The sequence below is a fragment of the Cryptotermes secundus genome, unplaced genomic scaffold (genome assembly GCF_002891405.2).
Source record: "Cryptotermes secundus unplaced genomic scaffold, Csec_1.0 scaffold3342, whole genome shotgun sequence".
In the NCBI taxonomy this organism is placed as follows: Eukaryota; Metazoa; Arthropoda; class Insecta; order Blattodea; family Kalotermitidae; genus Cryptotermes; species Cryptotermes secundus.
Window position 1 is genome coordinate 3,167 of NW_019728573.1, and position 13,456 is coordinate 16,622.

Below are 13,456 nucleotides of genomic sequence, written 5' to 3' on the forward strand. Positions count from 1 at the left end.
GTTTGTTTGTTTGTTCATTCATTCATTCATACATTATGTATCTGTAAGTGGCACGTATTAATCACCCTAACAAATTTCTTACATATTTCAAACAAAATTGTAAATCTGAAATTACACACTGTACACAAAGACAAAAGGCCATCACTTGATGAGTGATTGGCAGTAGCTTACAGTAAATTTAAACCTGTCCAGTGACAGGATTGGCGCTGAGTGCGTTAACACTGTTTCTCTCAATATTCCACACATAAATGCAAGTAAAATTATTATTCTATCTTTATACAATATAAGGCTCATCTTTTTACTTTGTCACAAAACAAAGCTCATAGGAATTCTCTGCTTATTACACCCAAGTACATACTCTGGCCAGCAGAATGCAACGGTGGTCGCAACTAGAATATGTAATAAAATTGACATCAATAAAAGTGCTAATTTAAATATATTAATCTTGTGTTGACAGAGCTCTCACAATGCCAGAAGATGAACGGACATTACGAATGAATTCTCTTCGTCGCCGTGAGAAGGCCAATGATGTGAACTTCTGGATGAAGTCATTCATGAAACAGATGGGCTCACAAATTGAGGAGGAGGATGCTGATGAGGTCAAGTCTGTCACCATGCATCCAGTGACCATGGATGACTTTGAGGAGTACCTTGCTGAGTAAGTAGATGCATTCTGATACACAGCAAACTAATATTTTATCTTGATTAGGTTAGGTCTGCTTCATGGTGTATAAATTAGACTCTCTTTCCAATATTACACTTCTCAGAGTAGCTTAACACTGGTTATGAAACTTTTAAGAAATACTAAGGAAAAATGCTTGAAGGGATGGAAGTAGAAATTAAATTCTTGTAGGAATTTGAGTTCAGAATTGAAGATAGAAGAGAAATGGTTACAATAGTTTGGTCATATATAAAGAATGAAGAGATCAAGGATACTGAGAAGCGTATAGATATTTGAAGGGGGGGAAAAAGAGATATTTGCGGGATGGTCTAGAAGAAATTGTTCCTTTATAACGGAAGAAAAGCAGTAAGAGAGCTGGCAAGAAAGTGGAAAGACAAGATTGTGGGAAGAAAGAAAGGTTTAAAGATTTTGTCAATGAACCGATATAAAGCAAAAACAGTATTAAGGAAAGAAGAGTAAAATATTATGTCTTATACAACATATAAAATACATGGGCTGCCCCAAGAAATGATATAAATGGGGAAAGAAGGATATTATGTTATGATTTGTGCAATTGGTTTAGTGCTCTTAACCCATCATTGGACACAGATAAGATCAGAGAGTTATGTCACAAGTCTGTCTCAACCTTTACTAGGTAGTGTTATATTTCAGCATCCTGTTGCCCTGTTTAGATCTGACTTTTGGAGCTTTTTGCCATCTGTGTGCAATGTTCACTATTCTTTCTTCGTATGCCACTGTTGGACACTACATGTTTCACCCTAACTAGTCATCTTCAGGTGTACAGATTGTTTTTGTTAAGGATTCTTCTGCACACTATAATGCGCAGACAAGAAAACCGCATTACAGGGCAGCAGATTCCTTAATTACAACAACCTGCACACCTGAAGATGGCCGGTCACGCCAAAACATATAATGGCCAATATAGGTATATGAAGAAAGACCAATAAATGATGTTGTACATAGACAGCACAGAAGCTCCTAAAATCAATCTTTTCTAGGTAGTTTTACCATTTTGGGCATTTGAATAGAATTCCAAGGTCATCCTGTGTGGCACTTAAAGGTGGTCTCAAGGGTAGTGAAATTATGGTGGTTTTATGTTTGTATCTCGGCCAGGAGACCACGTGACCTCACATCATTTGTGATGGTTGGCCTACAGGAATTTAATGCCATGCAATGTGCTACGTAAATATCGACATTTTGGTGGGAATTTACCTGTGTACCACATTCCACAAGACAGTAATGTTAATACTCATTGCCATGGGAACCTCATAATGTGAGGAGGTTTCCCATGATGTTCATGGGTGCTTCAAAATAAGCCAAAACCACTTTGGTCTCAATTTTTTAGTCATCTTCTCACAAGCTACATAACTTATGCAGTTGCGAGAGAGTGGTTAAACAAACTGAGAAGCAGAGTAATGCAGTCTGGAATATTGATCTTGTAAGATTGTTGTGTGAAGTTGAAAACTTATCTTTCCAGCTACATTGGGCAGACGAACAAAGTGGCACTCCTTTTGGATTATGATGGAACGCTTGCACCAATTGCTCCACACCCTGACCTTGCAATTCTCCCAGTGGAAACAAAGAATGTTCTACAGCGGCTCTCGAACATGCCTGATGTATATATCGCAATTGTCTCTGGACGCAATGTGGACAATGTCATGAATATGGTAAGCTTTATTTCACTTTTTGTTGGCAAATGGGAGGTGAAACGGATTATGTGTTAATGGTTTTGCACGTGAACTAAGTAATGTCAACAATGAATTGCTGAACAAATGTATAGTTGGTTAATTTGTTCCATTTTATTATTTCACCTTACATGTTTTAATCCCTTAAGGAATCATCTTCGGAGACATCATTTCTAGAATACTACACAAAGCTGTTGATTATATTGCTGTTCGTTATTGACTTTATTTCCAGTCTGTTCTTTAAGAGATGTAGTCCTATAAAAACACTTAGTTCTGCCCTATGTTACTTTTATATATCCACTTCACTCTTTTAGTCATAACTGTTAGGTGTCTCTTATATTGGCATTGGTCGCGCCATAACTCAAGCAGTTAGTTGCTGGCTTCCCACTGTGGCTGCCCGGGTTTGATCCTGGATCTGGTCAAGTGGGATTTGTCGTGGACAAAGTGGCGCTGGAACAGGTTTTCTCCAAGTATTTCGGTTTCCTCTGCCAATCTTCATTCCACCAATTGCTCCACAATCACCCTCACCTATCATCTGGGGCTGGTACAATAGGCCAGAAGCAGCCGCAGTACAAGGGACGTAGTCCCACCCCACTAGCAAAAAAAAAAAAATATATTGGCATTCCAAAGGTATTATATTTTCTACAATATCAAATTCTTGCTCTCTTTAGGTATATTAGAATGATGAGCTCAGGAGGGATGAGATTGGCAAGGCATGTAGAATTCATGGGAGCAATGTGTACAAAGTCTTGGAAGGAGGTTTGATAATAATACTGAGGTATAAGGCAAAACACTCTGGGAATTTTCATAACATAAATCAAAAAGTTTATACAGATCTTCATGTTGTCAGGTTGGCATTCATAGGGTCATGCTTCTTACTTGCAGGTTGGGATAGAGGGCATAACATATGCTGGAAATCATGGCTTAGAAATCATTCATCCAGATGGGACAAAGTTTGTGCATCCTATCCCTGCCGAACTGGAAGGAAAAGTTCGAGATCTTCTTAAAAGTCTACAGGATCAGGTGTGTTTCAAAGGAAGGTTTTTAACTCTAGAAATGACAGGATCAGTAGGCTCAGTTTCACTCTCAGAAACTGAAACTTTGTATGTTTAAGCACTGAAAAATTTGACTCTCAGAAAAGTCTTTGCTGTCAGAAATTTCACTGTCGTCTTGTAGGGTTAGTGGTAACGTTTTGAGCTTTAAGTTTTTGATAGCACTGACTATGAAGATTAGTGTCTTCTGGGATGTGGTCCCATGTACAGTGAAGCCCCCATTTAAGATTTTTTTTGGGATCAATGGATTTAAACAGCAGACTTATGAAAAATTTTATGGAGGATATTTAACATTGAGATTATTGTCTTGGCATCATTGAAACTGAGCACAAGATGACTGAACACCTTAGATTAAGGAAAGTTAAGTGGAGGGTCCGGTATAATCAATAGATGCTTACCAGTGTTTCAGATGAGCCTGCTGCCTCTATCTTCAGGTTAGAAAAGTGACCTAAGCAGGAATTGGTAGCCATAAAAATTTCTGGTTAAAAAAATGAGTCATAAGAAGGAGGTAGCAAAATGAATGGGAGGAAAGGAGGGAAGTGGGTGGAAAAGGAAAAGAAAGGAGGAAGAAGGCCCTGAAACGGGAAATTATCAGTGGGTTTTAAACAGCGTTATGATAGAGAAACTGATTCGCTCACAACCCCTTTCAAATCCTCCTGTTTATCATATTTTTCATGCCTGGCTTACTCTTTTGTGAAGATGGAAACAGGTATATCTGAAACATAGGTACTTATCTACCAAGCTACATGGCATCATATTCCATGAGACCATAATATTAATATTTGCTGTCAAGAGAATCTCTGCTCTCACATTTGATAATGGTACTTTCAAATAGGAAACTATTAATGGTATATAATTACAGGTATGCAAAGAAGGAGCATGGGTAGAGAACAAAGGAGCCGTTCTCACATTTCATTATCGGGAGACACCCGCGTGCGTGCGTGCTGAACTTGTTCCGCAGGCATGCAAACTCATAGAAAGCCACGGATTTAAGGTCGGTTCATCTCACTGTGCTGTAGAGGCTAGACCCCCTGTGCAGTGGAACAAGGGTCGGGCGTCAATTTACATCCTTCGTACTGCATTTGGTTTTGATTGGAGCGAACGTATCCGCATCATTTATGCTGGTGATGATGTCACTGATGAGGATGCTATGCAGGCAAGTCTCACCAGTTGGCTCAGTGTAATAGTATCATATTGCATAAGTTGTACTCATCTTGTAAATTTGGTCCCTCGGTTTTGTGCAGAAATGAAGAGAAATAAAACACACTTCCCACTCTTGTGCATGAAAGAAGACAGCAAGGAAGAATCTTATCTTGAGCATTGAAAATGCTTAGCAGCAGGTTAAAAGTTTGAGCATGAGGAGCAGGCTTAAGGTATGATTCACAAGAAGCGATTAGAGCTGTGTGATTCCGCCGCACGACTCAAGCTGCAGCGGCTGTGCGATTGCACCATTCCTAAGACGCAGCTGTAATCAGGTAGATTTGGTGCGATTGGTATAATTACTTCCCGATAGTGAGAGGTAAACGCATGGATAAAAGCGGTGTTCTTCGTCTACTGATGCTCAAAGAGGAGGAAGACAAAATTTTACGTCCTGATATTGAACGAGAATGGTGGAAATAGATCTGTGCATGACCTGTTCAAAGCAAGATCGGAGGAGGGATTAAATACCATCCTAAATAATAGGCACCTAATGAAGGATGAATGTGCCACTACTTCAATTAAAACAATGTCTTCTGTGCTTGAAAATGCCATTGTTGTATCTTCTCGAAGTGATGCGACTGTGCGGCTATACTGATCTTGTAGGCAGTCGACCAGGGCCGCACGTCCAGAGACACTGCTGCTGAATAATTTCCTACTGCGCATGTACAGACCGTCGCATCGCCCAGCTGCAAGAGACGCTTCTTGCGAATCATACCTTTAGTAAGGTTCAGTGAAAAGTGAAGCATGACCTTATGAAAATTGTTTCTGTTTGTTTGATGACTGATGTTACACTTTGTTGAAAACTGCTTACTATTTATGCAACTTTTATTTCAAATATATTATAGAATATAACCAAGTTTAACCCTTTGATTTCCAAGCTATCGCAAAACTACCTGCTAGAAACACTGAAGCTACTTGGGTGTAAATGCAGTTGTACAGAAGAATCCACAATATTTCCTTAGATTACTTTCAAAAGTCTTTATTGTCTGCATCCTATTGTGCGTCACAGTACATTTCTTTTGGCCGTCGACACAACACATTTTCAAACAGACCAATTCAATATCACTGAACTAACAGTGGTTTTATTTAGCATCTGCTACATGTTTTGATCATGTTTGGATCATCATCAAGCAGTTTAGCCCTAAGTAAAAGTAAAGCTATCCCTGTAACAGGCCATGAAGGTGCATAAGGTTGTGAGATGTTGAGGGTCCCACATTTTCTCTAGACAGTCGGCTCAAAGATGGCGGTAAGGTTGTCAACCTTACGTACCGGCCATGCTTTATTCCCCAGGAAGTAAAGTAAAAGTAAAGCTATCCCTGTAACAGGCCATGAAGGCACATAGGGTTGTGAGACGTTGAGGGCCTCACACTATCTAGACAATCGGCTCAAAGATGACGGTAAAGTTGTCAGCCTTACACGCCGGCCGCACTTTACTCCCCAGGAAAATTATTTATTTAATTCCTGGTACTCATTTCTGTTAGAGGCTGAGTGAACCCCAGGGCCATAGTGCGGCCGGAAGGGTTAGGTCAATTGAAAAAAATCCAATGACCGAAAATTAATTAATTAATTCCTTGTAGCCCTAAGGATTAACTGTATTATCAAAAATACCAACATATGTTATAACGAGATACAGAAATTGGCAGATTTTTAAAATAATACTAATATGCATCCATATTACGGAAATTGAGTAAGAAGCATGTATTTAAGAAAGTGTCTGACAATGATACAAGTTAGGATTGAAACATAGCAGACACTAAATAAAAACAATTCCAGTACAGTGACACTGAATTGGTTTCCTTGAAAATTTGTTGTGTTGACAGCCGAAAGAAATCACATACCTTCAAATGATCACAGGTATAGATAATATGAAAGTCAATTTTTTTCCTATAAACATTGGTATATCACAATTGATGCCATCTGTTGACAAATGCTGTACTAAGTTATCGACATAGAGCTGATATCTTAATATGTGGCAGTTTGACAAGGCGGATACCGTCATCTCCAAGGTTTAACTGTAGAATGAGGAGTAAGTCGGTTAAGTATGCAGGTTAGACCATAGATGGTTACTCAGACCTACAGGAGAGGGAGGGGAGGTGATTGGTATCTGCCTAAAAGAATACATCAAACCAGGAAGACCTCAAACTCAACAGTTAATTCCATGAAAACTGTGAAATGTATATAATATCTCATGGTTATGACCATCAACACAACAATAAAGTGGAATATCTTCAGGTGAAGACAAAAACAGGTGTTGATATATGTCTTAATTATTTAATATAACATGGATTTCTTGCTACGTGTTTCAACCTATGATTTAGGTCATCATGGGCACCTTCTGTCGTCTGTAACCCAAGTTATTAAAGTTAATTCTCCTGATATAAGTAAATGTTCCCTTGTAAGATTTGAGGCTTTCACGGCGGTGACTATGAAGAAAACAGTCTTCTGGGATTTGGCACCGTGTATACGTGGTGTTAACCGACGTTTCGGAGGAACGTATCGCCTCCATCTTCAGGGTAGAAGAAGTCTGCTTTTACCGGTTCTCACTGTCTCTTCGCTTGCAGATTTCTTATATTTTTCCTTCTACCCTGAAGATGGAGGCGATACGTTCCTCCGAAACGTCGGTTAACACCACGTATACACGGTGCCAAATCCCAGAAGACTGTTTTCTTCAAATGTTCCCTTGTAAGTCATCCCATTCTTTGATTGCAGGTAACACAGGTCTTATTGTGACAGGCTCAGGGAATTCTTCCTGCCAGGAATGGAAGGTTTTAAATTGGACATGTGCATAAATGAGCATCTAAGGTTTATGTTACAGGCCTTGAAAGGTATGGCAGCTACATTCCGTGTTACCTCATCTAGCATCATCCGCACTGCGGCGGAAAGACGCCTGCCAAGCACAGACTCTGTTCTCATGATGCTGAAGTGGTTGGAACGCCACCTGAGCCAGCGCAAGCCTGGAGGGGAAGATACAATGAGGTAGAGTGTCTTTGTACATTTTGGTGAGGTGTATTTGTGTCTGTTTTATATATCCTTGTGTGTTATGGAATTGGGGCATAAGGTGGCCATCTACACAACAACTTAATGAAGTTAATAAAATCAAAGGAAGACTGGTAGCATGTCAGTGTTAATTTCATTATTCTAGGGAATAGCAACAGTAAAAATTAATGTTGACCTATTCCTGTTTACTTGTTTTAATAACTTTCTTAAGAAATTGTTGTGTAAAATGGCCATCTTACACCGTGATACATTTATGTGTTGGTACAGTTTAAATGCCCCACACAGTTACTTGTAGATGTTGAGGAATGGTTTTGATATTTTGGTACTAAGGTAGTGTGAACTGTGAGGGGATTATGGTGGAGGTTGTAGTGTCCAGGTTGAAGACACTAACAGACTGGACCAGTGGTAACTCACCTGACTTGTTTCCAATTGTTTTCAGTTTGAATCTTGGACAGGGCACTAGTTATCCTGGCTTGAGGACTTTATGATTTTCTTCCCTCTTTCTAAATGAGTGTCAGGGTGGCATCTCAAAATAAGTTATGGCTGGTTTGCTCCAATAGCAAATCACTTAAAATAATTCTTGAAGTTTGCGTGGTGATTTTGCAAGATGCATGTGAAATTTGAGATTGTCACAGCTGTGAATATGAAGGTTACTACTGTCTTCTGCATCGTGACACTCTGTAGTCTGGTCGAAAGATGTCAGTGTTTCAGAGAAACTTGGTGCCTCCTTTTTCAGGGCAGAAGAGAGACTTTAACCTTAAAGTAGGCACCATGTTCCTCAGATATGTTAGGATGTTTTTACCAAACTTTACGTTATCACATGCCTGAATATGGTAATCTTTCGATGAATATGTTTTTATGTTTTGGGCTGTTGACACTGTCTTGTGATGGTGTGGCCTGTCAGTATTTTGCAGACGCACTTGTCTTGAAATGGAACTTGTGTCTCTACATGCTGGTTCGCATTGATCCATACTTGCAGATCCATCAGTCGGAACATAAGAATTTCCAAAGCCCACTGGTACTGAGCTACACATATGAGGATCAAGATCAGTTGAAAATTACTTCACTGTCCAGATGGGAGACTGCCTTGTCTTTGAAACACTGCCTAATTTGCCCATCATCACATGGTGGGGGTACATAATTGTTATGATATTTATCTTGATGTAGGATTATTTGAGTTTTCAGTTGGGAACTTTCTCGTGGCATTTATACACATATTCGTTATTTGTTCTGGGTGATAACTTGGTCAGTATAATGGTTCGGCTACTGGCTGGATGACTGGAGAACCAGGATTTGATTCTGGATTGGGAAGAGATTTTTCTTGTCTTCACAATGTCCACACTGGCTTTAGAGCCCACCCAGTCTCCTGTCCAGTGGGTACCGGGGTTATTCCCCAGTGGCACACCAGCCAGGACGTGAAGCTGACCACTCGCCTCCATCTAGTGCTGAGGTTCAAATCGCATGTAGTCTGTTTCCTTGTGTGTCTTCATGGCGTGATGCTTAATTAAGCACAAGGGAAACTTTGCCATTTTTTTTTGTTGTAGGTGTATTTATGTTATTTTTTCAGGTAAATATAGATGTAAATGGAAGTCTGATATTAGAACAGTTCCTATAATTCTGTTTTATATATTTCAATGTTTCTGTATAGCATTGTAAGAGATTTTAATAAATAATTGTTATCAATATAATGTTTACTGGATTTGGTTCATTATCCCTTTCAGTGTTGGATTGTTTCTTGCATGCATACAGTCTTTTACAAAGTTTCTTGCTTGTACTTGTATATTGCCTTTGGTAAATTTCTTTTTCATACAGCCTTTTTCTGAGTTCCTTGTTTGCATACAGCCTTTCTCTGAGTTTCTTTCTTGCATACAGCCTTTTGCTGAGTTTCTCACTTGTATACAGCCTTTTACTGAGTTTCTCACTTGCATATAGCCTTTTGCTGAGTTTCTTACTTGCATACAGCCTTTTGCTGAGTTACTTTGCATACAGTGCTTTGCTGAGTTCTTCTTTACTGAGTTGCTTCAGTATCCCACAGTAAAAAGAAATATATGTCATGGAACAGAATGATGGGCAGGGTTAAATAATTGTGTGGACAGTCAAATGTGACTGACCAGCAATGCATCCGTAACTCAACAGGGCACTGAAGAACAAGATTATTGCTCGAAATTCCAGCAGCTTGAAGGTGGAAATGTCGTTTGTACCGATATCACTGAAAGGGGCTGAAGAGAGTGCTTTGGAGGAAAGTTCAGAAGAACACTAGCAGCCAGTGATCTCAGTGTAGATCATACATGAGACTGAAGATAGATTGCAGCAGGTAATTATTGTCATCTGTCACATTTTCTAACATACTGCAAAAATGTGATGTATCATGCAGCTTCTTTTTTTCCAGAAATACAGGCTTCCAGTGGATTACATTTCCTAATGTGGAGTTGTACTATTGTATTTTGTTGTATCAACTTTTGGACCTGCACATCTGTATCACAAATACTGGACCTCTATCTTCCTTGTCACAAGTTCAGGACTCTACATATTTTGTACCAAAAATTGTTGTACTTTTAGTTCTACATCAGAATTTCTGTAACTGTACATCTGGAATGCTGCATCTTAAGGCTTATACATCTTTCACGTCACAGATTTTTAATATGTACAGCCTATGTATCACAAATTTCAGATTGATACATCTTTCAAATTTTGGACACAAGTGTCAGATCTGTGCATGTACAATATGTACACTCAGCTATATGTAGGAATCAGTTTACCAGTTTTCAGGGAATGAGGTTCATTAGAAGTCACCCCAGTCTTATACTTAATTTCCTACAGCTGGTGATGACAACATGGCAGATGCACAAGCTTGTTATCAGCTTAAGTTTTGATTCAAAAGTTATGTGAATCCTGACATCTGTAGCATCTTAAGCTCGATTTTGACTTTTGATAACTTAAAAGTACTGTATCAAGTTTTGTGTATGCCCATTTCTCATCAAGATTGTCCATCACAGACTGTTGTAACAACTGTGGTCACAAGTTCCTTGCTCGTAATTGTGGTTATGATGTACATATATGCTGTAATGTGATAGCTTTATGTAAAAGAAATATAATATGTAAGATTTGAGGCTTTCATGGCGGTGACTATGAAGAAAGCAGTCTTCCTCCGAAACGTCGGTTAACACCACATATACACGGTGCCAAATCCCAGAAGACTGCTTTCTTCGAAATATAATATGTTTTCCATATGTGCATATTGTTTCTATTTTTGTGTATGACTGTTATATATCAGATTGAATACAAATTTATGTAAACTTTCTTAGAAACTTTGCATTTCAAATCAGATATTGAGATTAATAATTTACTATACAACCCTTTTCCTTGTTCATGAGGAAGAGTATGTCATTGAGGTATGTTAACCAGTATTTACCATCAGAATTTTAATATCAGTGCGCTGTTTCATCCCTGAGCAATTATGTATATAATAGGATATGGTTTATGATTTACTGTGTATGTGGTATTCATGAATTTGGATCAGTAGTAGTAAAGAACATGACCAGAAAATATCAGTATGCTTCAGTTGGTATTTCAGATCTTTGCTGAAAGTTTACAAGTAGATAAGAGAAACACACTACTTGCATATTTTGGGTTCAAGAATCAGCCAAGCAGCAAGCAGAGCTCTGTTTTACTGAGGTTACCTTGCAGTAGTCACAGATCTATGGAAATGTTATTAGTCAGAAGTACAGGAATCTGTTCATGAGAGATTGCAATTAAGAGGAAAGGGTATTTTTGAAAGAAAAAAAACTGTAATGGTGAAGTTACTGTCATACTGAAATTTATAAAAAAAATGCATTTTAAACACTGAAAATGATGCGTTAGATATTTTATTAAGTCCAGTTAATAGAATTTATTTAGACATCTTATGTTGTCAAGGTTTTTTTTAGAATGCTAATAATGTAAAGTAATGCTATGCCGTTTGTTTAAGGATGAATATAAGAAATTAACTAGTACATTATTAGCTCAAATTTTGGGAAATATTTAATGACTTTAGAAGCAAGATGGTTTACAATACACATTGTATGTTGTGAAACTGTGAGATTTTGTACTCTTGTCTTCTTGGATATGATAGGTTGGAGGAACCGTACACCTATAAATAAGGAGCTGACAGGGACAGACTTTTTTTATTCTCCACACCAGCTCTGGGGCCCACCCAGCCTCCTGTACAATGGGCACTTTGCACTCTTTCCTTGGGGGTAGAGTGGCTGGAGCATGAAGTTCACTACTCGCCTCCCTCTAATTCCAAATTTGGTTGAACTGTACCTCCAGTCCCCCATACATCTTCATGGTGTGGTGCTTAATTAATTAAGCATGAGGATATATTTTTAACTTATCTGTATTGTTTGATTGTCTTTCTGTAGAGAGCAGGGGAATGTTATTCTTAACTTACATAAAATTACTGTGGAAGAGTAAAATAATGGAAAATGGTGTACAAAACGAAATACTTTTATTGGCTACTCTTCAGTCTAGTTTTATTACAAAAATGTATTAGACCAGTTTTAGCCAAAATACAGTATTAAAAAAAAAGAAGAAAAAAAAAAAGGAAAACTTATGGCAGGCATTAGAAACTGCTCCAATGAAATCCATGCTAATTGATTGAACAGTACATCACAGGACAGTATATAATATAATGCATTCAAGGAATATGTAAACAGTATCTAAAAACTTCTTTGGGGGTGCATCATTGCACCGTTATTAGAAAATTACTAGATTCTGTTTTCAGTGTATGACTACCCAAAATCACTACACATCAAGATCTTGTTGAAGTCATGGAACTTTTCTTCTATTATGTTGCCTACTCAAGGTATGATGCACCTTCAAAGATATTTAAGCCCCAAAAATAGTCATCATGAAACACCTTATATAAATACTTGTAACACTAAACACTTTGACTGTTGATTCTTCAAATCACATACATATGTTACAAAAAACATTCAGTTCATTTGTTTCTTGTAGGCCACATTACATCTTATGAGCAACTGTAATCATTTTAAGCACAATGTTTTGTAACATTCTCTCAAGGCGGCATATGCCAGGATAGTACCTCAAATTAGGCCACTACTCATTCACTGCCTATCCCATCAACTGACACTGCAGTTTAATGCATATCACTGCCAATCCTGTTAAGTGACAGGCTCTTATCACTGTGTATGTAAATGTCACTTTCCCCTATAGGTGTCACCCACGTGGAGACAAATTGTTGCAGCTTGTCAAAGCAAGGAGTTCAGAAATACAACTGCCAAATGATTTTCATGTGTTCTGTTCCATTTTGAATTTAGTATTTGAAATCTAGTTTTTGTGGAAAATGGCAGGCCCAGCAGCTGAAACTGAAATGTGGGGGTAAAGGTAAAGTTGTCCCTGTGCTTAACCAATTAAGCAAAACACAATGAAGGCGTATGGGGGAGTGGATGTATAGATCCACATTTTCTTGACCTTGACACTAGCTGGAGGTGAGTGGTCAGTTTCATGCCTTGGCTGCTTTATCCATGGGGAAAGAGCCCCCAATACCCATTGGATAAGGAGGTTGGGTGGACCCCAGAGCCGATCTGGACAACATGGAGAAGTGAAAATTCTTTACTCTTCCAGGACTTGAACTCTGACCCCTTTGTCGTCCAACTATACTGACTGCACTGTCCTGGCTCACGAAGTGTGGGTGTATAGTGATAAATGTGTGGGCTTATAATTGGAGGGAAGAGTCTGTTCCTGCTGGCAAATGGTACAGTAACACGGCAGGGCCATGCCATAGCTCAGATGGTCAGTTTCTGGCTTCCCATTATGGCAGTCTGGGTTTGATTCCAGCT

General features: G+C 38.7%; 1 protein-coding gene across 4 annotated transcripts in view; it reads left to right on the forward strand.

The window, feature by feature from the left end:
* LOC111865304 (alpha,alpha-trehalose-phosphate synthase [UDP-forming]) overlaps positions 1 to 12,182 on the forward strand; it is a gene marked incomplete at its 5' end in the record, with an annotated part of 15,176 nt that extends 2,994 nt beyond the window's left edge. The window contains 7 exon segments of one of the 4 annotated variants that reach the window (XR_002842964.2): positions 458 to 658; positions 2,160 to 2,349; positions 3,253 to 3,390; positions 4,282 to 4,575; positions 7,435 to 7,595; positions 9,753 to 9,930; positions 10,006 to 12,182. Coding sequence is in view for 2 of the 4 variants with exons in the window: in XM_023853207.2 (XP_023708975.2) it covers positions 458 to 658; positions 2,160 to 2,349; positions 3,253 to 3,390; positions 4,282 to 4,575; positions 7,435 to 7,595; positions 9,753 to 9,876 (1,108 nt within the window). 4 annotated transcript variants of the gene reach the window in all.
* Positions 12,183 to 13,456: the final 1,274 nt, after the last annotated feature.